General features: G+C 45.5%; 1 protein-coding gene across 1 annotated transcript in view; it reads left to right on the top strand.

Moving 5' to 3' along the window:
- Nucleotides 1–25333, top strand: part of LOC147707960 (amine sulfotransferase-like) — a 288392-nt gene that overhangs the window by 225586 nt on the left and 37473 nt on the right. Inside the window, exon 7 of the mRNA XM_086926764.1 lies at nt 20133–20313. Coding sequence (XP_086782890.1) covers nt 20133–20313 — 181 coding nt within the window. The remainder of the gene's footprint in view (nt 1–20132; nt 20314–25333) is intronic.

The following is a 25333-nucleotide window of genomic DNA, read 5'->3' on the forward strand; positions in this document are numbered from 1 at the left end:
GAACTGCGGGCTTCGCTCGCGGAGGACGTGATGGTCGGAGCAGGCTGCCAAGGTCGCGGGCCTTGGGTTTGGAGCTTGCACCAGCATGTGGTGGGCCCTCTTCCGCACACGCCGGTGTTGGCAGGTGAGCATTGAGGCCTGGGTGCGCAGAGGTGGGCAAGACTGGTTCAGAGACCAGCGTTCTGGGGTGCAGCAGGCACACAGGATTGCAGGCAACACCACTCAGGCGACGGCATCGGCCTCGTGGTGGGGTGAGAGGCCCCGCCCTGGCAGAGACATTGGGCATTCTGGAAGAGAACCACGCTCAGAGTTACGTGCTTTTTTTTATTCACACCCCTACGCTGGCCTGGCGTACGCCAGGCCAGCCCACTCCGCTCACGCTTATTAGGGGGACGTAACAAGCTACATTTCTGCGATCTTCACCACTGGCTGGGCTGACATGGTTGCATCCACTGTCCACTACAATCCAAACACCAGCGGTGTATGCCGACATGGATATGTCTGTGGTCTGCATACTGCAGTGTGGCCATCACATCCACGCCACACCTGGCATTGTGTACATTCTCATTCATGGGTCACATGCCTCCTTCGCACATGCCTGGTTCCCACCTCTTCCCACAATCTGCTATTGTGTGGCTGGGGTGCCATGCCGTTGATGGCTTATGTACATGGCTGGCCCAGGTTCCTACAGTAAGTTGTGCTGTCGTGTCGGGTGGGTGGGCATGTTGTTTGGCATATTGCATGTGAGTTTGTAACGTGTGCATTCCCAGTATTGTGAGTTGCATGATTGTGGAGTTGAGGTGTGTGGTGTGTTGGTACTTGCCAATGACAAGTGCATTTCCGTGGGTGCCATCCTGCTAGCGCTGATTGATGATGGACTGTCGGAAGTGGTAGGAATCATGCACACTGCCTGAGTTGTTGGCATCGATGTTGGTGGAGATTCCCCGGTGGTCCACTACTGCCTGCACATTGATGGAATACGTGCATGTTCTGTTGCGGTTATTGTGTGCAGTGTTGCCAGTGGGCATAAGTAGGACATGTGTGCAGTGGATTGCCCTAGAACATGTGCGGGAAGCCAGCTGTGGCGTAGATGCCTTGCTTGGTCTCTGGCTGTTCCTGCACAGTGTGGGAGCAGTATAGACAGTGGGGTACCAAGCTGATGGTGTCATCCATGACCCTTGTGAGGGACTTGAATTGGGCTGGCTGTGTGACTCCTCCGACTCAGGTGGTTGTTGGTTGGAGGGTACCAGAGGCCAACACATGCAGCACGGTCAGCAGCTTTGTCTGAGGTGGGATTTTGGTTGTCCGCTGTGCTGCTACCCTAAGCCTGTGGGCAATGGTGGTCAGGATGCGAAGGATGGTTGTCCCTTTGAGACTGTAGTGGGCAATGACATTCTCTGGTGTTGGGTCTGTGAGGTTGGTGCATTTTCTGAAGGTTGCTGTCTTTGTCTGCGCTCCCTCAGTAGTGGTCCAGGGGAGGGGCAGTGGGGGTCCGGGGGGAGGTCCTGGGGTGGTGGCGGTGGGTGTTGTGGCCCTCTTGGGCGTCTGACCTGCATGATCAGTGGCTCCATGGCTTCTTTTGCCCTTCAGGTGTGGCTCTTGGCTGGGCTCCCTTTTGTGGTGCAGGCTGTCGTCCGACTTTACACCAGGTCAGAGCAGGTGTTAATTTCCTACTGCTAACATGCCTTATCGCATTTTTTGGGATCTTATCGCTGATCTGGTTGGTCGTTAAAGATTGTTGCGGAGTGGGGTTGTCATGGCTTTTTGCAAGGGAAAGCCTACTCTGCATCTCATTAGCGATAGTTGTGGGGGTCATCTGTGGTGATTTCTTTTGAGGCTGCTATCGCAGATAAACTGGTGATATGGGCTGTTAGCACCAGCTTGTGAATGGGGCGATACATTTATCACCACTTTGGCTGTGATAAAGTGTCTTTAACTCTGCAATAAATCCTTGAGAATATGCCTCTCAGTTTCTCAAGTGCAGCAGCATGTCTTCCACTGTCAGTAAAGGAACAAGGTAACAAAAAAGTTCTGGCTTGCCAGTTTAAAGGCGACGTCCTTATCGTATGTCTGCAATTCAACTCTCTTTGGTGTCCAGTTGATAGTACAGTTCAATTTGTACAACAAGGACACCCTAGTAAACATACTGGACTCGAATCACACACCACAAACTAATGGTGATCTTGAAAGATATTGATTTCACCGGCACCTCTTCTGTCAAAGGCTTTGTCATTCATTTGTTTGAGACTCCTATAACTTGGATTGATTTTCCTGAGAGGGGCAGGTTTGAAGCTATTGCAGATCTCACAGTAGAACAGGTAACACCAGTATCAATCAAGAATGCAATGGGATGCCCATCCACGTCAGTTTCTATGTATTTTCCACTCAGTTCTACCTCTAAGACTGCTCCAAGGGTACAGTCTTCCTCCCCCCTCAGGCACGGTCATAAGGACGGGTCCGGATCAATACCATCTAGAGCTTCCATCAAAGGCATTTAATGATATGTTTGATTGCCCTGTGAGATTCTCGGAGGTTGGGGCACTTGCACTAACTGGTTCTGATTCCCTCCCGCATTAAATGATCTTGGTCTAGTCACTGTCTGTAACTGGTTTACTCCATCTGCCGCCTGCACAATTTCTCCTTCCTGTAACTTATTTGCAGGATTGAGATGACACTCGCGCTTCCAAGGTCCAATCGTGTGACAAAAATGACATGCAGTAGTCTTTTTTGAAGTTGTGACACCTATCCCCCATCTTAGGATCTATTGGGACACCACTTCCTCTTCCATATCCCTTCGACCCTGCGACTGATGCCACTTAGACACCTCCTGGGACATTCCCCTGCTCACAAGCTACAGTTCTCACTGTTGCCTGCACCTGTTCTCCCTTCTGGCCATTTTGCATTTGGACCGGCATCAATTTCTCCTTTCTCCTTTTATGTTTAGAATCAACCTCCTCACTGCAATACCTGACATACCATGAGATCTCGTATAAGGACTTGTTTTGCCAACATATTAGGTGCTCGTGAATCATGAGGCTGATCTCCGGCCTCAACCCAGTAACAAATTCAGACACAAATTGTCCAATGTCTTTGTGGTTGATCATATCCATCCCACTGTACTGCTTAAAAGCCTGTAACAGCATTTCATAGTAAGCATGAACCGACTACATAGGTTCCTGAGTTGTTCAATCTATCTTAACCCAGTCGATTTCTTGTGGGACTATTTTGGACTGCAACCATGCGATCACTTGATCGTACTTCTTCATAACCACTGGTGAAGGACCATAATTTACTGAGTCCCTCTCTGGTTCAGCACTGGGCCATTCAGTGTCGATTTTACAAAGAAGACCATAGATCAGTAGGAACTTAAATTGCGAACAAAGTATTCAACTCAATCCACAGTACTTTCTAGATCTTAACAAAGCGATTGACTTGCTTATACCACTCAGCAGGTTTTTTTCTCAACCTAGGGAAATCATTCATGAATGCAGCAAGGTCACCTCAACTTCAAGGAACATGCATGTATCCCCCATTATGCATTTCCCATAACAGATATGCTTCTACTGCCTGTGTTCCCCCTCCTGGAGGTGGTGTATCTCCTGTCACCTTTCTCACGCTTTTCTTCTTTGATCATCTCTCTTCCCACTTATCCAGCATACGCCAAGCCCTTATTCCTATAACCAATTCTCGGATATGCGTCTTCCAGCCAGTCACTCTCTTTTCCTCTACTTCTTGGTCACTGTAAGTAAGCCTATGGTTTCCCTCCAGCATCTTTGTTCGAGACAAGTTTACTCCATACCTCTGAGCCAATTCTGACAACTTCTCATGTGCCTGCCCTTCGGGTGATATCCTTCACTACAAACAAAAGATCTTTCGGCTCATAGGTCTCTATTTTTTCAAAAGGTAGATTCCCACTGATGGTTTCGTCCACTTAAGCTATCAGCCTTACCATATCCACCAATTTTGGCTGCCCTAAGGTATAGGGATACCCTGACTCGACCTACTACTCTGACTCTCCTTGCTGTTATTGTGATCCCTCATCAATGACTACAAGTCTGCAACTTCCAGGACAAGCTGATTATCAGGACCTCTTTGACTTGTGCTTGCTTTTTGGGACATACCACTTGGACCGCTCACCTGAGTTTTCCACATTTGTAAACCTGAGCTGGTGCTTGTCATAGGTATAGACCGTAGAGTACTGGAATCAATCCATACTCCTGAAGAGTCAGCGGTCATCACTAAAGCGGTACTAGACTCCATAGGCACTAAAGGATGACAATTCCCAATTGCACGTCCTGTTCTTTGCAGCCCAGTCCCTTCAGCATGTATGGGTTGTCTCCGTCCAATATTTCCCACTGATCTTAGGTCATAAATAGGAATGACAGGATGAATGGTAACCATTACTGTAAGAGCAACCGTGAAGCAGCATCAACACCTTCTTTTTCTGTACCTCTTGAGGTGGACACTCCTGTTCCCCTTATTCCTTCCAATATCATTCCTGCAACCCCTGAATCAGGAACTGTCAGAGCTAATACACTTCCTACATTCTCAGTGTATTCAGCGCTTCACCCCCTTTATTTGTTTGTGGACTGTAAGGTGGTGGATGCTCAGCCAACAACCCATCTAACAAGCTATCTTCATTATCACTTCTGTCACTCCCATTTGTCCTTCTGTTCCTTCCTGTGGTCCTCCGTCTCCTACTAGCACTGGGTACGACCTTTCTCCCTCAATGGTATCCACTCTCCTCCTCTTAAGACTTGCATCCCACTGTGCATCCTAATATGCCTTCGTAGTTTCCTCATGCTCCCTTTATATTTCTCCCTTTGCTTAGCGTGAGCTGCAGGCATCCATGCATTTAATGCTTCGAACTGTGTTGGTCTAGGCAAAGGTCGCAGTGGAAACATTGCTCCTCTGAGGTGATTCAATACATCCAACTGAAATGAGCCAAAGCATGGAAATGACAATTCACCCTCCTTTTCAGTGATTGTATTCCAATTTTGGAGCCACATTATAGTGTAGAGCCCAGCTTTCGTCAGCATATAGTTTGCTGGAGTATCCTCGGGTGGCACCTCTTTGCCCACTCGAGTAACAACCCTTTCATCACTTCTAAAGAGATCCTGTAACACCCTAAAGCATTGCATGATTTCAAAAAATGCTGTTTTGTTTAATTGATTACGATGAAACAATCCTTTTTCAACCACAACTGCTTGAGGACCATCAACCAATCCCAGTGCGCTGTTACACTCATCAATTTATCGCAGCGCTGCATAATCTGACATTACTCCTACTCACTCTTACTCCTTGCAGTGGTTCACCCTCCTTCACAATTTCTCTGTATGCATTCACTCACACAATCATCTTAAATCTGTAATTGACGTCCCATTCACACAAACTTTCCTGTCTTAAGTGGAACTGCTGATGAAGTCTCACAACAACTCCTCAAATCTCCAGCCAGACAATCAAGATTTCTGTGTCTTCTACACCTTTTAATATATCCTGGGATCCTAGGCCACTTCGGGACATGCAACTCAAATCTCAACCCTTGGAGCACATCATGAAACCACATTCACTCGACTCTCTCACCAACACCGCAAGATATCACACAGTCAGACCATTACTTCAATCTAACACTCTGCATACAACCTGTTAATACTCACTCCTCCTTCTTTGCTGCTCATTTTGCTGCACAATCAAACTCCATCAGTCGCTGCGAGTTCTGTGCCTTTCGTTCTCGATCATTGTGCTCTATTTTGGGACTTCTGAGGCTCTAAGTTCTACCTTTTCTAGACTACTTCTAGATTCTCCCCTCACATAATGTGCTAACCATCCTACTTTGCTACCAACTGAAAGGGGCCAGGCAAATAAGTTCTCGGCTGTTCTGGAGTCACTCTCCGATGGTTCTTCTTAGCAGCATGGAGGTGTAGAGGGGAGTAAAATCGTTAGAGTAGTAATCAATTAGCCAATAACTCCCCTGGACATGTAATAACTACATGACGACAACTACTCAAGGTTAGTTAATTTATTACAAAGTCAAGAACAACTGAACATAGAGACACCTCAACACGAGAGTATATAAATACATAGGAATCAGCATGAAGCCAAATCTGTGTACCCAATTTAGACGATGTAACATGAGTAATACAATTAATTCAAGAAGAAGAAAACAGAAAATCAGGAAGCACAAGTCTAAATTTCCCTGCATGGAGGGTTGATGAGTGAAAAGCATAAATCTATCCCTACTCTAACACTAAAGTAACATCCCTAAATAAGCATTTTCCAGAAGGGAGGGGAAAAGGTGTCTCCCGAAGAAGCCTCTCCATGATCAATGGGTCAAGTAGCATAAAGCTACAGAAGAAAGAGCTTGTTCTAAGATGGTCTTTCCCTGAAGACAAGAAAGGAGTGGCTCTCTATCCATACTGTAACAACCAGTTATCTGTGGGTAGCAATCCCAAGATGCACTTTGGATCACACCATCCACCCTGGGTACAGAACTGAAGGTAACTTTTCATGATGCAGACAGTGAGCTTCCCTTGCTACAATTTGTCCTTGGTTCCCAGGCCTTCTCCCGTGTGAAGCACAACAGCCTTCCTTTATCGACCCAAGCCACACGATTGTAACTTCTTCTCTCCTTGCCTAGATTACTTAGACAAATAAAGTACTTTTCCTAAAGAATGTATTCTACACCTGCAATGGAAATGCAAGGAAACTGAATCTGCAATGCACCTGAAATTCAACTATTAATTAATAAAGAGTTTCCAGGGACCTGCATTTCAGGCGTAGGACTTCAGCTAAAATAAGAGAATCAGCATATGAGCTTACGCATGCTTATAACATTAATTCAAATTCAACTAACACATTTAACTGCATGTGAACGACATAATTAATAAGCACATTCCATATACGTATGTGTCAGTTGCAAAATACAAATTCTTCATGTTAACATTTTCTGCTAGTTACATTTATTTTCTATGTTAATTCTCCATGACATTTATCAATAACTAAGCATGTCACATAATTGCTTTAATACTTTTAAAAATTCTAACATCCCTTGTTAACAATATTTGCATGATTATATATGGATGCGTTTTGCACGTGATTATGGTGCACCCCTATAATTTTAATGAGATTTGCTCAAGGGGTGGGCCGAAGCTCGCTAAGTGGTACTCCGCGGAATTACATAGAGTTACTGGAAAACACAGTGAAATTCTGTGGAGTTCTGTGGCATGGGGGAGTGCCCCCCTGCCCCTCCCCCACCCCGTGCCTCTGCTAAAGCCCTGGCCTCTCATGCCCCTCCTGCTAAAGCCCCAGCCCTCCGCCTCCGCTGCTAATGCCCCGGCCCGCCCCCTCCTGCTTAGTAGTAAGGCCAGCAAAAGACTAAAGAAGACTAAGAGACTTACCTTCCTCACAAATCGGTGTCCTGCTCCTCCTGCTGGGCCTGGCTGAACTCCGCTACTGCTGCTCCTGTTGAATTACAGAAGTAACTACAGTGCTCATGGCATACTGCCTTAAAGCATGCGTAATGCTATCATGGGATTTTACAGGGTCAGGCATGCCATCACACAGTACTCCATGTGCACTGCAGTTCTTCCTGTAACTCAACCGGAGCAGCAGAAGTGGAGCCAGGGCCAGCAGCAGGAGCCGGACACCCATTTGTGAGGGAGGTAAGTCTCCTACTGCACCGGTGTACTCAACTCCGCTGCCACAGGCGGAGATTTTGTTGAACTTTGCCCTCTAAGCGGAGTGCGGAGAAGCACAAACTCCGTACACACCGCCCCCGGAGTGGAGTTTACGGACCAGGATTAATTTCCCCTACATTAATGTAAAAGGTTGGGCATTCCCGGATCTTATCTCAGACGTCAAAGAAGCTAAAATACTCCCAGCCTGGTCTACTGCCCTTTGGCCAGTTGGTGTTGCTCAGCAATGGAGAATCCTGGATTCCACAGCTGTCCATTTTTGTAACTGCCAAAGGGGACACTGTCTGCTGCCCTGCTTCCACCCTCTCTACACTGCGGAAAGGTCTAATGTTCATGCGCTCCCCTAGCAACGGTCATCTGGGGGACTGCCTGCAAGGCCATGTCTCCAAGCCCAATGGAGACAACTCTCAGGAGGAGGGATACCCCTGTGTTGTGTTCTCCTTTGATTTTATTTTCCAGGTTCTATAGGTCCTTACAAGGCCTTGGCAACCGTTGCATTTGTTTAGGATCCCTTTGACAACACCTTCCTTTTCATTAGTCTGATAACAGTGAGATTCTCACCAGGGTACTTTATTGTACCATATCAGTCAAGGGACACACAATATTCACCCTGATAGGGGCCTCCTTCCCAATTTGCCCCATCAAGGGCTGGCGCACAGGGCCAGTCACAGCCTCTGAAACCTTCAGTAAACTGCTGCAGTTGTTGCCAAAGACTGCTTTGGTGAAGCTGTTAGGATCTCCCAATAGCTTATGGTGTGGTAGGCTGGATAATCTGCTTATCTGAATGTGGCTGATCTGGAGCTAGTTTCAAATCTTGCCATCACCTAGACTTCTCAAAGGGACTGTACCATCTGGGCGCATTGCAAATTCAATGCTTCTTCAATAGCTGGAAAGCCCCCAAGGGCTGCTCCATGCAGCTCCTCGGCTGTAGCCTAAAGTCCTAAACTTCAAGTGCAACCCCCTTAACTTTTAGGGTTAAATTATGAGATAGAATGTTCACAGTTGGACTCTGTAGCCAGAGGCCAGACAAGCCTACAAGTATCCTTTAACTAGTATCTTAGGGTCGGGAACATTGAGAAAGGCAGAAGGTACTAACTACCTTGTTCATAGTGATTCTCAAGACCTAGAAGGAACAGCGTGTCCTTCTTATTGCTTACACACACACAGACATCCACACACACAAACCCCCAAAGGTTATAGTGTGCCTTTCTAATCCCAAACAGATGCATAATACTTGGGATGCAACCCAAGTAGTGTTCTTCTCAATACATTTCATCATCTTCAAGCTACTGCTTATCTTATATACTTTGTAAGGGAACAGATGATGATGTCAAAATCATCATGAAGGTCAAAAGCCCAAGTATAGTTGTTTTAGCATTGCCAAGAGCCTTCTCATCAACAACTGGCTGATCAACAACAGACTGGAAGTGAGTTGGTCATAAATAGACAATCTTTTTAACTATCGCCTGCACCACCGCACCTAATTACTGCCCAGCTCCTTTTTCAACTCCTTAGTCAACCTTAAATAATATTCCTAAACCCACCTGGATGAAGACCTGTGCATGCTCACCTAAATATGTGCAATGTGTAAGAGAATATATTACATTCATTCATTCATTCATTAAGTCTATAGCTCAGTAGATTAGTCAATTGAATATTATCAAGAAAATTCATCATTACCCAAAAAGCAGAATAAATTGCAAGATTCAAGTAGAGTTTATCAATTAAAGAACTAATGTGTGAAATCCCTAAAAAAATTCATATGAAGGTAAAACAATTCACGTTCTAATACCAATAGGCATTAAAAGACATGTCCAAAGAATGCATATAATCATAACTCTTTCATATCCATCTTATCTGTGAGCTTCATCCTCTTACACAAAATACAATGGAGGAACATAGCCAGTCTACATGGCTTCTCAGGTAGATGTTCTTAGGTGTCGTCATGAAGCCAGGCAGTACGGAGTGCGGTGCCCATGGGTCGCGGTGCGAGCATCGGCTCGGTGGCAGCATCAGCAGGCGTCGTTGGTGAGACCAGGGTCGAGGTGCGGCATTGCAGCCATACTCTCTGCGGTGCAATCAGGACACGGAGTCGGCAGAAGCGTTGTAGACGTCGTCAAGTTGCTTTTCCTATGTTACAGCACAAAACACACAGTGCTGCAGGCAGAAGAGCTTGAAGTCTTTGTTGTTCCTGAGACTTCTTGAACAGGGGGCAAGCTCTACCTCAAGCCCTTGGAGAAACTCACAAAATAGATTGCAGAAAGTTCAGTCCAGTCCTTTCACTGCCCAAGACAGAAGCAGCCACTGCGTATTGAGTAGTCCCTAGTGATCGACAAATGGGATTTCTCCACTTCATTCTGGGAATTCTTCGGTCAGGTTACAAGCTAGGCAAGTACTGAGGCGGGATTTGGAATTTTGCTATTTAGAACAAAAACTATTAGTGGCAAGAATGCCTTATCTAAATTTGACATATTTAGGCTGCCTATTGACAAGTGCATCCAGTTTGAAGCCTTGTGCATCACATTCAAGGCAATACACGGCAAAGCCCCACAACACCTATCACAACTCCTTAAACCCTACATCCCAAGCGGATCACTAAGATCTGCTAATAGTGGCAATCTCGCCATCCCCAAGATCTTAAAACAAAATGGGGAGTCAAATGCTTTTCCTATACCACCACTAAACTCTGGAACTCCTTGCCCAACTCCCTGAAAAGCGAACACAACCTGCTACAGTTTAGGAAGCGCTTAAAATCCTGGCTCTACCAGTAACATCTCACTGGGAATAACTGCCTTCTAGTGTTTTTAGCACCTGGATACCTCTGGGTCATGTCGTGCTTTAGAAATTCTTCATTTCACATATAGCAGCCTGGCAGTAGGAAGTCTGATGAAACCAATGAAGTGTTCAAAAGAGCACCCTCATTTGAAGTCCAGGAAACCTGCAGTTAGGAGCCCAAGCCTGGAATTTGTAATTTCCCTTTCCATCCCGTATTTCCAATTTGTTTCTTTTATCTACACTTTATATATCGCTGATAAATTGACGTATCTTTCCATTGTTCTTCCAGACTGAGCAATGTCATCATTCAGCGCACATTATTGATCTGCGGAATCTTATGCTGCCTGTCTAGGGAACTGATCTCTTCATTAACAAGACAATATCTTACTAGTTCCTGCGTGTACCTTAGTCCCCATCAAAATAGAGATCTAATATTTGCCTTTAAAGAAATACATTTCAATCCCATATCCAGTGGTAGCAACTGGTCAATCTGGTGCGAATTAACCAAAGATCACACAAATGTGTTTTCTATCAATATGAAGCCCTTTACCTGAGCCATGTCATCATTCAGCTCACATTATTGATCCGCGGAATGTTATGCTGCCTGTCTAGGGAACTGATCTCTTCATTGACAAGACAATATCCTACTAGTTCCTGCGTGTACCTTAGTCCCCATCAAAATAGAGGTCTAACATTTGCCTTTAAAGAGATAAATTTCAATCCCATATCCAGTGGTAGCAACTGGTTAATCTGGTGCGAATTACCCAAATATCACACAAATTTGTTTTCTATCAATATGAGGCTTTTTACCTGCGGATATCCACACAGATCTGCTCCGTAAAGTGTACTAATTGCACCTCCTATGGCTTTTACGTTGTATATGTGGAGTGCTAGGGCGGATAATCGACTTATCGGTGATTATAAGTATAAATTATAAATATTTTAGAGAAGTTTTTTTTAAACAGATTTTATTGATTATTAAGTTAAAGCAGGTTGCGAATTTATTCACATGCAATCAATCAATAATATTCATGGATCTTCAAACTTCCTGTTGATAAAGATTTCGGCTGTTGGTTACGCGGAATACAAAAAGGTGTCCATCTATTCAGGGGTGTATAATCTTAACCCCAACATAGCTTTACACTTGCAGGTAGCTATCCAGGCAGTTCTAGATAAATAGTTTTTGTGGTGCATCTTGTATATCAAACTACTATGATCCACCTAAGCCCCCTCTCTTCCCTCCCCCTCCCTATGGGTGTGTCCTTGTGGGAGCCTAGCGTCTCCCTGTATATTGCAATTCCAGAGATGTTTTAATTGACTTTTAAACTGCTTACTAATTTGCATACCCAATGGCATGTTTGCCGTTAGTTTTACCTCAAAGTATTCAAAATCAGATACCTTTTCGAGATTGGTTTCGTCCATCTTTATTATCCCACATCAAGATTTGTACAGATTAATAATCAAGTATTTTGTTTTGAAAGCATTTATCTCCAATCCGTGCTCAAGGTAGAACTCCACAAACAGATTCACTAGTGTCTGTAAGCCTCTGGGAGTTTTCGAGATCAGTAATGTGTCCCCCAAAAAAGAGTCACGCAGGGACTCTACAGTCTGCATTCATTGGAGAGTCATTAATGCATGTGTCAAGATGTGCAATTACAGCTGTCTGTGAGAAGCAATCCCAAGATGCACTTTGGATCACACCATCCACCCTGGGTACAGTACTGAAGGTAACTTTTCATGATGCCGACATTGAGCTTCCCTTGCTACAATTTGTCCTTGGTTCCCAGGCCTTCTCCCGTGTGAAGCACAACAACCTTCCTTTATCGACTCAAACCACACAATTGGAACTTCTTCTCTCCTTGCCTAGCTTACTTAGACAAATAAATTACTTTTCCTAAAGAATGTATTCTACACCTGCAATGTAAATGCAAGAAAACAGAATCTGCAATGCACCTGAAATTCAACTATTAATTATTAAAGCTAGAGTTTCCAGGGACCTGCATTTCAGGCCTAGGACTTCAGCTAAAATAAGAGAATCAGCATATAAGCTTACACATGTTTATAACATTCATGCTAATTCAACTAACACAATTAAATGCATGTGAACGACATAATTAATAACCACATTCAATATACTTATAAGTGTCAAAATACAAATTCTTCATGTTAACGTTTTCTGCTAGGTACATTTATTTTCTACGTTAATTCTCTATGACATTTATCCATAACTAAGCACATCACATAATTGCTTTAATACGTTTCAAAATTCTAACATTCCTTGTTAACAATAATTGCATGATTATATATGGGTGCGTTTTGCATGTGATTATGGTAAATCCCTATAATTTTAATGAGATTTCCTCTAGGGGTGGGCCAGAGCTCGCTTAGTGGTACTCCGTAGAATTTCATGGAGTTACTGGGAAACACAGTGACATTCTGTGGCAAGGGGGAGTGCCCCCTGCCCCTCCCCCACCCCATGCCTCTGCTAAAGCCCTGGCCACCCGTGCCCTCCCGCTAAAGCCCCAGGACTCCGCCCCTGCTGCTAACGCCCCGGCCCGCCCCCCCTCCTGCATAGTAGTAAAGCCAGCAAAAGACTAAAGACGACTAAGAGACTTACCTTCCTCCCAAATCGGTGTCCTGCTCCTGCTGCTGGTCCTGGCTGAACTCCGCTTCCGCTGCTCCTGTTGAATTAGAGAAATAACTGCAGTGCGCATAGCATACTGCCTGAAGGCATGCCTGACCCTATCATGGGATTTTACGGGGTCAGGCATACCATCACGCAGTACTCAATGTGCACTGCTGTTCTTCCTGTAACTCAACTGGAGCAGCGGAAGTGGGGCAAGGGCCAGCAGCAGGAGCAGGACAGCAGGACACCCATTTGTGAGGGAGGTAAGTCTCCTACTGCACCAGTGTACTCCACTCCGCTGACACAGGCGGAGATTTTGTTGAACTTTTCCCTCCAAGCGGAGTGCGGAGTAGCACAAACTCCGTAAACATCGCCCCAGAGCCGAGTTTATGGACCAGGATTAATTTCCACTACATTAATGTAAAAGGTTGGGCATTCCCGGATCTTATCTCAGACGATAAAGAAGCTAAGATACTCCCAGCCTGGTCTACTACCCTTTGGTCAGATGGTGTTGCTCAGCAATGGAGAATCCTGAGTTCCACAGCTGTCCATTTTTGTAACTGACAAAGGGGACACTGTCTGCTGCCCTGCTTCCACCCTCTCTACACTGCGGAAAGGTCTAGTGTTCATGCGCTCCCCTAGCAGCGGTCATCCGGGGGACTGCCTGCAAGGCCATGTCTCCAAGCCCAGTGGAGACAACTCCCAGGGAGAGAGCTACCCCTGTGTGTGTTCTCCTTGGATTTTATTTTCCAGGTTCTATAGGTCCTTACCGGCCTTAGCAACCATTTATTTTGTTTAGGATCCCTTTGACACACCTTCCTTATCATTAGTCTGATAACAGTGAGATTCTCACCAGGGTACTTTATTGTACCATATCAGTCAAGGGACACACAATATTCACCCTGATAGGGGCCTCCTTCCCACTTTGCCCCATCAAGGGCTGGCGCACAGGGCCAGTCACAGCCTCTGGAACCTTCAGTAAACTGCTGCAGTTGTTGCCAAAGGCAGCTTTGGTGAGGCTGTTAGGATCTCCCAATAGCTTATGGTGTGGGTAGGCTGGATAATCTACTTATCTGAATGTGGCTGATCTGGAGCTAGGTTCAAATCTTGCCACCACCTAGTCTTCTCAAAGGGACTGTACAATCTGGGCACATTGCAAATTCAATGCTTCTTCACTGGCTGGAAAGCCCCCGAGTCCCGCTCCATGCAGCTCCTCCGCTATAGCCTAAAGTCCTAAACTTAAAGTGCAACTCCTTAACTTTTAGGGTTAAATTAAGAGATAGAATGTTCACAGTTGGACTCTGTAACCAGAGGCCAGACAAGCCTACAAGTATCCTTTAGCTGGTATCTTAGGGTAGGGAACATTAGAGGAAGGCAGAAGTTACCAACTACCTTGTTCATAGTGATTCTCAAGACCTAGAAGGAACAGCGTATCCTTCTTATTGCTTACACACACACAGACATCCACACACACAAACCCCCAAAGGTTATAGTGTGCCTTTCTAATTACAAACAGATGCATAATACTTGGGATGCAACCCAAGTAGAGTTCTTTTAAATACTTTTCATCATCTTCAAGCTACTGCTTATCTTATATACGTTGTAAGGGAACAGATGATGATGTTAAAATCATAATGAAGGTCAAAAGCCCAAGTATAGTTGTTATAGCATTGCCAAGAGCCTTCTTATCAACAACTGGCTGATCAACAACAGACTGGAAGTTAGTGGGTCATAAATAGAAGATCTTTTTAACTATCACTTGCACCACCGCACCTGATTACTGCCCAGCTCCTTTTTCAACTCCTTAGTCAACTTTAAAATAATTTTCCAAAACCCACCTGGTGAGCATGCCCACCTAAATATGTGCAATGTGTAAGAGAATATATTACATTCATTCATTCATTCATTAAGTTTATAGCTCAGTAGATTAGTCAGTTGAATATTAGTAAGAAAATTCATCATTACATAAAAAGCTGAATAAATTGCAAGATTCAAGTTGAGTTTATCAATTACAGAACTAATGTGTGAAATCCCTAAAACAATTCATATGAAGGTAAAACAATTCACGTTATAATACCAATAGGCATAAAAGACATGTCCAAAGAATGCATATAATCATAACTAATTCATATCCATCTCATCTGTAAGCTTCATCCTCTTCCACAAAATACAAAGGAGGAACTTAGCCAGGCTACATGGCTTTTCTGGTAGCTGTGCCCACAGGTCGCGGTGCGAGTAGCGGCTCGGTGGCAGCGTCAGCAGGCGTCGTAGGTGAGACCAGGGTCACAGTGCTGCTTTGCGGCCGTGCCCTCGGCAGTGCCGTCAGGACACGGAGTCAGCAGAAGCGTTGTAGATGTCGTTGAGTTGCTTTTTCTCTGTTACAGCACAAAACACACAGTCCCCAGTGCTCCGGGCAGAAGAGCTTGAAGTCTTTGTTGTTCCTGAGACTTCTTGAACAGGGGGCAAGCTCTACCTCAAGCCCTTGGAGAAACTTACAAAGCAGATTGCAGAAAGTTCAGTCCAGTCCTTTCAGTGCACAAGACAGAAGCGGCCACTGCGTATTGAGTAGTCCCTAGTGATCGACAAATGGTATTTCTCCACTTCATTCTGGGAATTCTTCTGTCAGGTTACAAGCTAGGCAAGTACTGAGCGGGGAGTTGGAATTTTGCTATTTAGTACAAAAACTATTAGTGGCAAGAATGCCCTATCTAAATTTGACATATTTAGGCTGCCTATTGACAAGAACATCTAGTTTAAAGCCTTGTGCATCACATTCAAAGCAATACACGGCAAAGGCCCACAACACCTATCACAGCTCCTTATATCGCTGGTAAATTGACGTACCTTTCCATTGTTCTTCCAGACTGAGCAATGTCATCATTCAGCGCACATTAATGATCCGCGGAATGTTATGCTGCCTGCGCTCTGACACCTTCGGGTAAAGTCCGCGCTATATAAAATTGCATAAATAAAATAAAATAAATAAAATAAATAAATAGGGAACTGATCTCTTCATTGACAAGACAATATCCTACTAGTTCCTGCATGTACCTCAGTCCCCATCAAAATAGAGGTGCATTTAAAGAGACACATTTCAATCCCATATCCAGTGGTAGCAACTGGTTAATCTGGTGCGAATTAACCAAAGATCACACAAATTTGTTTTCTATCAATATGAGGCCATTTACCTGTGGATATCTAGACAGATCTGCTCCGTAAAGTGTACCAATTGCACCTCCTATGGCTTTTACGTTGTATATGGAGTACTAGGGCAAATAATTGACTTATCGGTGATTATAAGTATAAATTATGAATATTTTAGAGAAGTTTTTTTTAAATAGATTTTATTGATTATTAAGTGAAAGCAGGTTGTGAATGTATTCACATGCAATCAATCAATATTATTCATGGATCTTCAAGCCTCCTGTTGATAAAGATGTTGGCTGTTGGTTACGCAGAATACAAAAAGGTGTCCATCTATTCAGGGGTGTATATTCTTAACCCCAACATAGCTTTACACTTGCGGGTAGCTATCCAGGCAGTTCTAGATAAATAGTTTTTGTGGTGCAACTTGTATATCAAACTACTATGATCCACCTAACCCCCCTCTCTTCCCTCCCCCTCCCTAAGGGCGTGACCTTGTGGGAGCCTAGTGTCTCCCTGTATATTGCAATTCCAGAGATGTGTTTAGTTGACTTTTAAACTGCTCTTACTAATTTGCATAGCCAATGGCATGTTTGCCGTTAGTTTTACCACCAAGTATTCAAAATCAGATACCTTTCGAGATTGGTTTTGTCCATCTTTATCATCCCCCATCAAGATTTGTACAGATTAATAATCAAGTATTTTGTTTTGGAAGCATTTATCTCCAATCGGTGCTCAAGGTAGAACTCCACAAAGCGATTCACTAGTGTCTGTAAGCCTCTGGGAGTTTTCGAGATCAGTAATGTGTCCCCTAAAAAAGAGTCACGCAGGGACTCTACAGTCTGCAATCATTGGAGAGTCATTAATGCATGTGTCAAGATGTGCAATTACATCCTATTTCACACCTTTATTAACAGGGATAGGTTCAGTAAATTAACCCTGGTTCCCCCATCGCACCCAAGCATAGTTCTATGTAATCTGCTGAGAATTGATAGTATATTATATAGCATCCTCATTTTTAGGTATGGGCGAATTTTGCGAATCTCGCGTTCGCGAATTTTGCGGATTTACGAACTCGCAATCCGCAAAATCCGCGAATTCTCGCAAATTTGCGGATTTTTTTTTATGTTCGCACGGGTTTCTGCAAGTTCGCGAGGGTTTTGTACAATTTCGCAAATTGCGAAATTGTACAAAACGCGTGCAAACTTGCGGCAACCCGTGCGAACACAATTATATGAAGAGAAAGAAGCTCCTGGTCACAGGAACAGCACGGGGATTGCGCTCATGAAAGTCAAGGATGCAAAGGCCTCTACCTAGCATCACAGCTGATTTTCCACAGTAGATTTGGGAAGAGGCACACCTGTCCTGCCTCGAAGACGCTCATGATTGTTTTTGGGCTAATGAATGAGTCACTGATTTTGAGCATCAACTAGTTCGAGCGACCATGCAAAGGCCGCCCTCTACCCAGCATCACAGCTGATTTTCCACGGTAGATTTGGGAAGAGGCACACCTGTCCAGCCTCGAAGACGCTCATGATTGTTTTTGGGCTAATGAATGAGTCACTGAATTTGAGCATCAACTAGTTCGAGTGACCATGTGTGTGTTACTATGCAATCGCCCTGAAGGGCGCAGGGGTCCCTTGAGTGACCTGTGTAAGGCTGTGCCTGTAACTATTTTACAATGGCGCCAGCAAGCTGCCAGCGCCGTTGTAAAATAGTTACAAAGTTAGCTTGCACAGGAAGCACTTAGATAAAATAAAGCAGCACCTGCTTCGTTTTATCTAGTGGTTCCTGTGCAAGCTAACTTTGTAACTATTTTACAACGGCGCTGGCGCTTGCTGGCGCCATTGTAAAATAGTTGCATGAGTGGGGGTTCAACTTTTGAACCCGTTACGCTCGGTGATTTTTTTTTTTGCGGATTTTGCGGGAAATCCGCAAAATTCGTGGATTGCGGATTTCCCAAAAATCCGCAAAATCCGCGAGCGTAACGGATTTCCCGCTCATGCTTACTCATTTTCCCCGAGACTGACTAGGATTTGTTGTGAGGAACCAAATCAAACACGAACTTTAAGTCAACGAAAGCAAAATAGAGATGACCTTTGTTTAGGATCAAAGGGGCATATTACCAAGCAATAGCGATAATTATCGCTATTGCTTCGTTAGAGATAAGAAATTATCGCCGAGCTGCAACGATTTTTATCGCAGATAAACCTTGGTATTACCAAGGTTTATCGCAAATGCAATAAAAAATCGGCAATAATGCATGAATATCGCTGAAAAGTCAGCGATATTCATGCATTAGCGAGCTAATGCTCTTAGCCATGTTATCCACCTCCCATTGGATAACATGGCTAAGAACTGCTTAGCGCAAATATCTCCAAAAGTTGGTAATAGGAGATAGCGATGTTAGCGACTGTTTGCAGTCGCTAACATCTTGGCACGCCCGCTTTGCATGTCATTAGTGATAAATATCACTGACATGCAAAGTGGGGGCCCAAGATGGTCGCTATCTCCTACTAGCTGTCGCTAACTGGTGTTAGCGACAGCTAGGTAATAGGGAGATAATTTTATCTCCGCTTTCTTGGCTTTTAAAGCCAAAAAAGCGGAGATAAACCCCCTTGATAATATGCCCCCTAGTTTCAATTAATTGTAGTACATCTGAACACCTGGTCAATAGTAATAAGTTTCTTTAAAACCAGCCTACAAAACTCAAAGTATTTTGTTCTCTTCAATCCAGTATTGTAGCTTTTCTAAAACTATTTGTCTGAATATTTTTTGCAGGTTGTCAATTAGACTAATAGGTCTGTAGTTACTTGGGTTTTCCCCTCCTTCTTGCTTATTATGGCATCGCCTATTATTATGCATTTGTTACATAGTTAATGTGAATTGCCAACACGTTTGGAATATTTAGAAAGACGTCCCCAGGTAACCCATGAGGGCCGTGTGATATGTCTGAGAAAATGCTTTTTATGGCATGCAATGTCTCCTTGAACTCTACTTCAAGGGGTTCAGGGGTTTCACATTCTGAGGCGGGAGTTCATTACCAATCAGAATTTCGCACTAATGTTTTCATCGGTGTGTTCTTCCAACTTTGTAAAATGATTGCACCACCTCAGGTTGAATAAAACTATCTATGGTACTCAGACTGCTACAGCTGCCATTAGCCACTATGTGCCAGATGATATCTTTGTTTTTTGCTGCTAAAAGTAGATCCTGCTGATTCTGTTCTTCCCATTCTTTTCGGGTCACCGCTTCTGTGTGTTTGTAACTTTTCCTAACCTTTCTAATCAGGATATGTTTTGTGATCTTAAAGGCGAGAAGTGAGTTAATTTTAGCTCAATTTCTTTTCTTGTTTTACCACGTAAGGTTTGGTCAAGCTTTTCTTGCAATGGGTTAAATCTCTTTCTGGAAGTACTTACTAAAGGATGGAAAGACGTTTGTGTGTAGGGTGACGAATGCACTATGGTTGTTGATATTACAACTGGTAGGTTTGAGAAAAATACTATCCTTCATTGCCTCTGACCTCTCAACAACAGTCATTTTCACCACCGAAGTCTTCATGATGGGCAAAGCTAATACTTTTTATGCGGGAATCTGGATATACTAAATAGATGAACTGTATAAGCTACAACACCATGGTGCAACTTTCACAACTAAAGCCAAAACGTCTCCTCCCTAAAATACATCAGTTATCTTCTGGATACCTAATAACTTATGTACAAATGCGAATGTATTTTTAAAGGTTGTACATGTTTTCAGGTTCACAGTTACAGCTCAGATCAGATTGATTACGCGTTTATTATTTTTAACCAGTTGAAATAGCTGTTTTCTTTTCAACTGAAAGGTTAGGTAGGCTCAAAACACAGGTACAAAATGTGCTTAATTTCTTTCAGGATCTTCGGTCTGTTGTGCTGAAGATATGTCAGCATGTTGGGCAACAGTTGACTGACCATGAAGTGGATATTGTTATGGAGCAGGCCGCATTCAAGAACATGAAAAGCGACCCAAAAGCAAACTATGAATTCATGCCAAACACTATTGTGGACAAACAGAAAGGGAGTTTTCTTCGGAAAGGTAATGTTAAAGTAATGGCTTAGAGAGTAACTGACTAAACTAAAGGATGATAAAGGCCATGACAAAGTCAAATGGCTCGGCAACCTTTTTCAGACAGTGCTCCTTTCTCTTATATGGTGAGTGCTCAATATGTTGTCCGGAAACTAATATGGCGGGTGTTTAAATGAGAGGGCCAATGGAAGAGTGTCTGACATTTCCTCAACTGTCTTGTGACGGAGAGGCTGCAGAGATGCTTAGGTCTGGATTATATCAACTGGGATTCTGATACACATGGTTCTTTTAGAGCATGGGTACTCACAAACTTTCTCTTGGGGGCCAAATTTACAGTGTGGTTTGTGTCCGAGGGCCGCACCGGTGGGGGCGGGGTCAGTGGGGGAGGGGGCGGAGCAAGAGCAACAACAAAAAACTGTGACCATGAGGTTGAACACAGGTCTCTGCAGCAGACGCCTTCGTCCACTGAGCTACCAGACCCAGCATACACACCTCTCTCCCTCCGTGTCTCTCTCTCTCTCTCTCTCCCTCTCCCTCTCCCTCTCCCTCTCCCTCTCCCTCTCCCTCTCCCTCTCCCTCTCCATCTCCCTCCATCTCCCTCTCCCTCTCCCTCTCCCTCTCCCTCCATCTCCCTCTCCCTCTCCCTCCATCTCCCTCTCCCTCCATCTCCCTCTCCCTCTCCCTCCCCGGTCTCCCTCTGTCTCACTCACTCTGACTGTCTCACTCCCTCTCCCTCTCTCCTTCCCTCTACCTCCCTCTACCTCCCTCACCCTCACTCCCCTTCCCCCTATTCCCTCTCCCTCCCTCCCTCCCTCCCCTCTCTCCCTCCCTCACTCCCCTTCCCTCCCTCACTCCCCTTCCCTCCCTCACTCCCCTTCCCTCCCTCCCCTTCCCTCACTCCCTCCCCTTCCCTCACTCCCTCCCCTTCCCTCACTCCCCTTCCCTCACTCCCCTTCCCTCCCTCACTCCCCTTCCTTCACTCTCTCCCCTTCCCTCACTCCCTCCCCTTCCCTTACTCCCTTACTCCCTCCCCTTCCCTCACTCCCCTTCCCTCACTCCCCTCCCTCACTCCCCTTCCCTCCCTCACTCCCCTTCCCTCACTCCCCTCCCCTACCTCACTCCCCTTCCCTCCCTCACTCCCCTTCCCTCACTCCCCTTCCCTCACTCCCCTTCCCTCACTCCCCTTCCCTCACTCCCTCCCCTTCCCTCATTCCCCTTCCCTCACTCCCCTTCCCTCACTCCCCTTCCCTCACTCCCTCCCCTTCCCTCACTCCCCTCCCCTCACTCCCCTCCCCTCACTCCCCTCCCCTCACTCCCCTCCCCTCCCCTCACTCCCCTCACCTCACTCCCCTCCCCTCACTCCCTCCCGTTCCCTCACTCCCCTCACTCCCTTCCCTCACTCCCCTTCCCTCACTCCCCTTCCCTCACTCCATCTCCCTCACTCCATCTCCCTCACTCCATCTCCCTCACTCCATCTCCCTCGATCGCCCTCCTCCCTTTCTCTGTCGCCATTTCTCTGTCTCCCTTTCCCTCCCTCCCTCTGTCTCTGTCCCTCTACCTCCCTCTGTCACCCTCTGTCATCTCACCCTGCCTGTGTGTCACGGGCTGAGACAGCTTCCCCAGCGCACACAGACACACAGCCCCCACCCGAGCACTTCACAGCACTTCACCGGTCATACTAACTCTGCCTTGTCCATGTTCACTCTGGCACTGAGATACACCTTCTGGGGTGATTCAAGTGCCCTACAGCTTAAACGAACATAACATAGCCACCTCTTGATCTTTAGTGACATTGAATGGCGTGGTTTGGAGCATATCATCTTGAAGGCCCACCACCATCAGTGATTGTTTTGTTTTTCTGATCAAAGCAGCATTTCTAAAGCAATAACACACTGGGTTTGGTGTTTCCTCTGTTAATGTTCTTTATTGCTGGACTGCCCAACTTAATTCTGTAGCTTTATCTGTGCATTATAATGATTTGGTTATATGATTCGGTTATGTCACGTTGTTGAGACTACATTTTACCTCTTACTGCTGCTTTCCTTCATTCTCCCTAGGGTAGTTATGAAGAGAATAATTTGAAAGGCAGTCCACATTGTCATTGCTTAGCTGTGTAGCTCAGTGAGTTAAGCTCTCCCTGCTAACACGTGCTGTGGACTACGGGTCACTGGGCCTAATATCGTCGCTCTGAAGTCCACGAATAGATTACCATTTATTAACAACGCAAGGCAGGAAAGGGAAAACTGTGTTAACAGGCGATATGAAAAAATATGAAGTGTGGGGATTGTGTGTGAGCATGACTGGTGATGACAGTAGAAATAAATTAATAACCCTGCCTTCTGCAGCAAGAGGACTAATACGTTGATACACTATATTTTGGGGGAAATAACTTTTAGGTTTTGCTCGTACGTGTGGCATTATTTTTAAATATCCACCTTTATTTGGCATCCTTATTTTTCTAATGTGTCTTGAGGTGTAGGCCTCTGAGTCTGTGGCTGCACTGCAGAGGACTGCATCAGTCCCATGTTCTGTTATGTATTATGGAGGAGAGAGCAATGCAGCTAGGACGCAGGCCTCTCCGTGGTTAGGATACCCTTCCCTCACTCTATCTCCCTCGGTCGCCCTCCTCCCTTTCTCTGTCTCCATTTCTCGGTCTCCCTTTCCTTCCCTCTCCCTCTGTCTCTGTCACGGGCTGAGACAGCTTCCCCAGCGCGCACAGACACACAGCCCCCACCCGAGCACTTAACAACATTTCACAGGTCTTCAAAAAGACCCTTTGCATGTGAATTCTCCTCCTCTTAGCGCCCCTGCAGCTGCACTCTGGCCTCGCTCGATTGAATCGGCGGGCCCCCACAGAGCAGCAGAGTGTTTGCAGACAATCTTTCAAAACAGGGTAGGATGCCTCATGGTCCGCGGGCCGCCACGGAAGGCTTGCCGGGCCGCCACCGGCCCGCGGGCCGTACTATGAGTACCCGTGTTCTAGAGTTTCCCTTACGTAATGCAACAGTTGGCTTGGCATTGTGCTGGTCCTTTGGCTTACAGAGTGATCCTCTTCACTCCCAGTAGCATTGCTCATTAAAACTTCTCTTCTTCCAATAAGAGTTGAGTAGAAGCGCTTTCTTTTAAAATCTTCATCCAGATTTACTAAGATTTCACACAACGCAACACAGCAAGACAACTTGCTGTGCTGCGTCAAATGGAGAGAGCAAGAAAGCGCCATATTTACTATGGCACATTCCTGCTCTCTCTCTTCATCGGTGCAGTATGTGCTGCCAAACACCAATGCAGGCACCCTTGCATCACAGTGCCTGTGTTACAGACAGATTGTTTTTGTGCAGTAAGGAACACCTTCCTGCACACAAAAAATCCTCTAAAGCATATTCCTCTTTCTCAGTGTGCTGCAGAATGCAGTACATGTGGAGAGAAAATGAGAAACACCCAGAAACACTTGTCTAGAGATAACAGCATTTCCTGAACAAACTATGGTGCAAAACGACAGCAACTTTAAAGTAGGCGTACTGCATTTACCAGAATCCAATGGGGTGAATTGTGCAGGGATCAGAGGCAGTGTGCTCCGTTTCCTCTTGTGTTTGAAAGGCTCCCTTGAGCCAAAGAGTTGTGGAGCTCACCTGGGATGTACCTGTGGCATGGTACTGTAACCTCTGAAGACTTGGGCACATTACTTTTTTTCTGCTCCTTACTACTTCTGCGTTTTACTGATGAAGGGCTAAGCCCACAAACACGTGTCTAGAGATAACAGCACTACTTGCACCAACTTTGGTGAAAAACTACAGCAACGTGAAGTAAGCATACTGCATTTACCAGAAAGCAATGGGGTGAACTGTACTGGGATAATGGACAGTGTGCTTCCTCCCCCTTGCATTTCCAGGTTTACTCATCTTAGTAAATCTGGGAATGCACTAGAAATCATGGGAGATGTGTGGGAAAACCCATGCTCCACCCATGGAATGCCTTACCAACACAGAGTAACGCAAGGCAACAACTTGCACTGCCTTGTGTCACTCCAGATTTCAATCAGGATTTATAAGTGTAGCTTATCACCTGCGAGGGTACCTAGGCACTGGGGCCAAGCTATAAGTGTGGAAGCAGTTGAATAGCAAGGTCTTGATCCCCCTTCCAAATTCCTGAAGAGAGGGTGAGGTCCTGAGATGGAGCAGAGGCTGCTCCAAGACTTTGTGGCGAGGTAGGATGAGGAGTGACCTCCACTTTTGCTTAGGCAGATGAGGGCGGTGTGAGTGAAGGAGAGGGAGATGGAGGGCAGGATTCTGGAGGGTTGGTGGAAGATCAGGTAGTGGTTGATGTATGCTGATTCTAAATTGTGCAGGGCTCTGTAGGACTAGGTCAGAATCGTGAATTGGAATCTCTTGTGAACGGGTAGCCAGTGGAGTTTCTTCAGGTGAGGGGTGATGTGGGTCCATCTGGGGAAGTTGGCAATGAATCTGGCTGCTGAGTTCTTAATAGTCTGCAGTCTTTTAAGTAGGCGAGTGGTGATTCCTGCTTAGAGTGCATTGCAGTAGTCCAAGCACTAGTGAAGAGGCTTGAGTGACGGTGCGTCTGGTCGAGATTGGGAGCCATTTGAAGATCTTTCAGGAAGCAGGTGGAGGAGATGGTGTTCATTTGGCTCTTCATGCTGAGTTTCCTGTCCACAGGGCTGAGATACTGGACGTGGTCCGTGGGGGTGGGGGATAATCCCAGCTCAACAGGCCACCAGGAGTCGTTTCACAGGGAGGTGTTTTCCCAAATATCATCACTTCTGTCTTGTCAATGTTGAGCTTGAGGCAGTTTTTTGCATCCAGTCAGAGACGCTGGTCATGCACAGGTGGTTATTGGCCTTAGTCCTGGATGGGTGATCGGAGCGAGAGAGGATGAGCTGGATTTGCATAGGCGATGATGTTCAGTTTGCGGTTTCTGAGGATGTTGGTCAGGGGGTCATATACGTGTTAAATAGAGTGGGGCTAAGGGACGAACCTTGAGGGACACAAGGTGAATAGAGGAAGGTGGATTCTTG

The sequence above is a fragment of the Lissotriton vulgaris genome, chromosome 6 (genome assembly GCF_964263255.1).
Source record: "Lissotriton vulgaris chromosome 6, aLisVul1.2, whole genome shotgun sequence".
NCBI classification, from domain to species: domain Eukaryota; kingdom Metazoa; phylum Chordata; class Amphibia; order Caudata; family Salamandridae; genus Lissotriton; species Lissotriton vulgaris.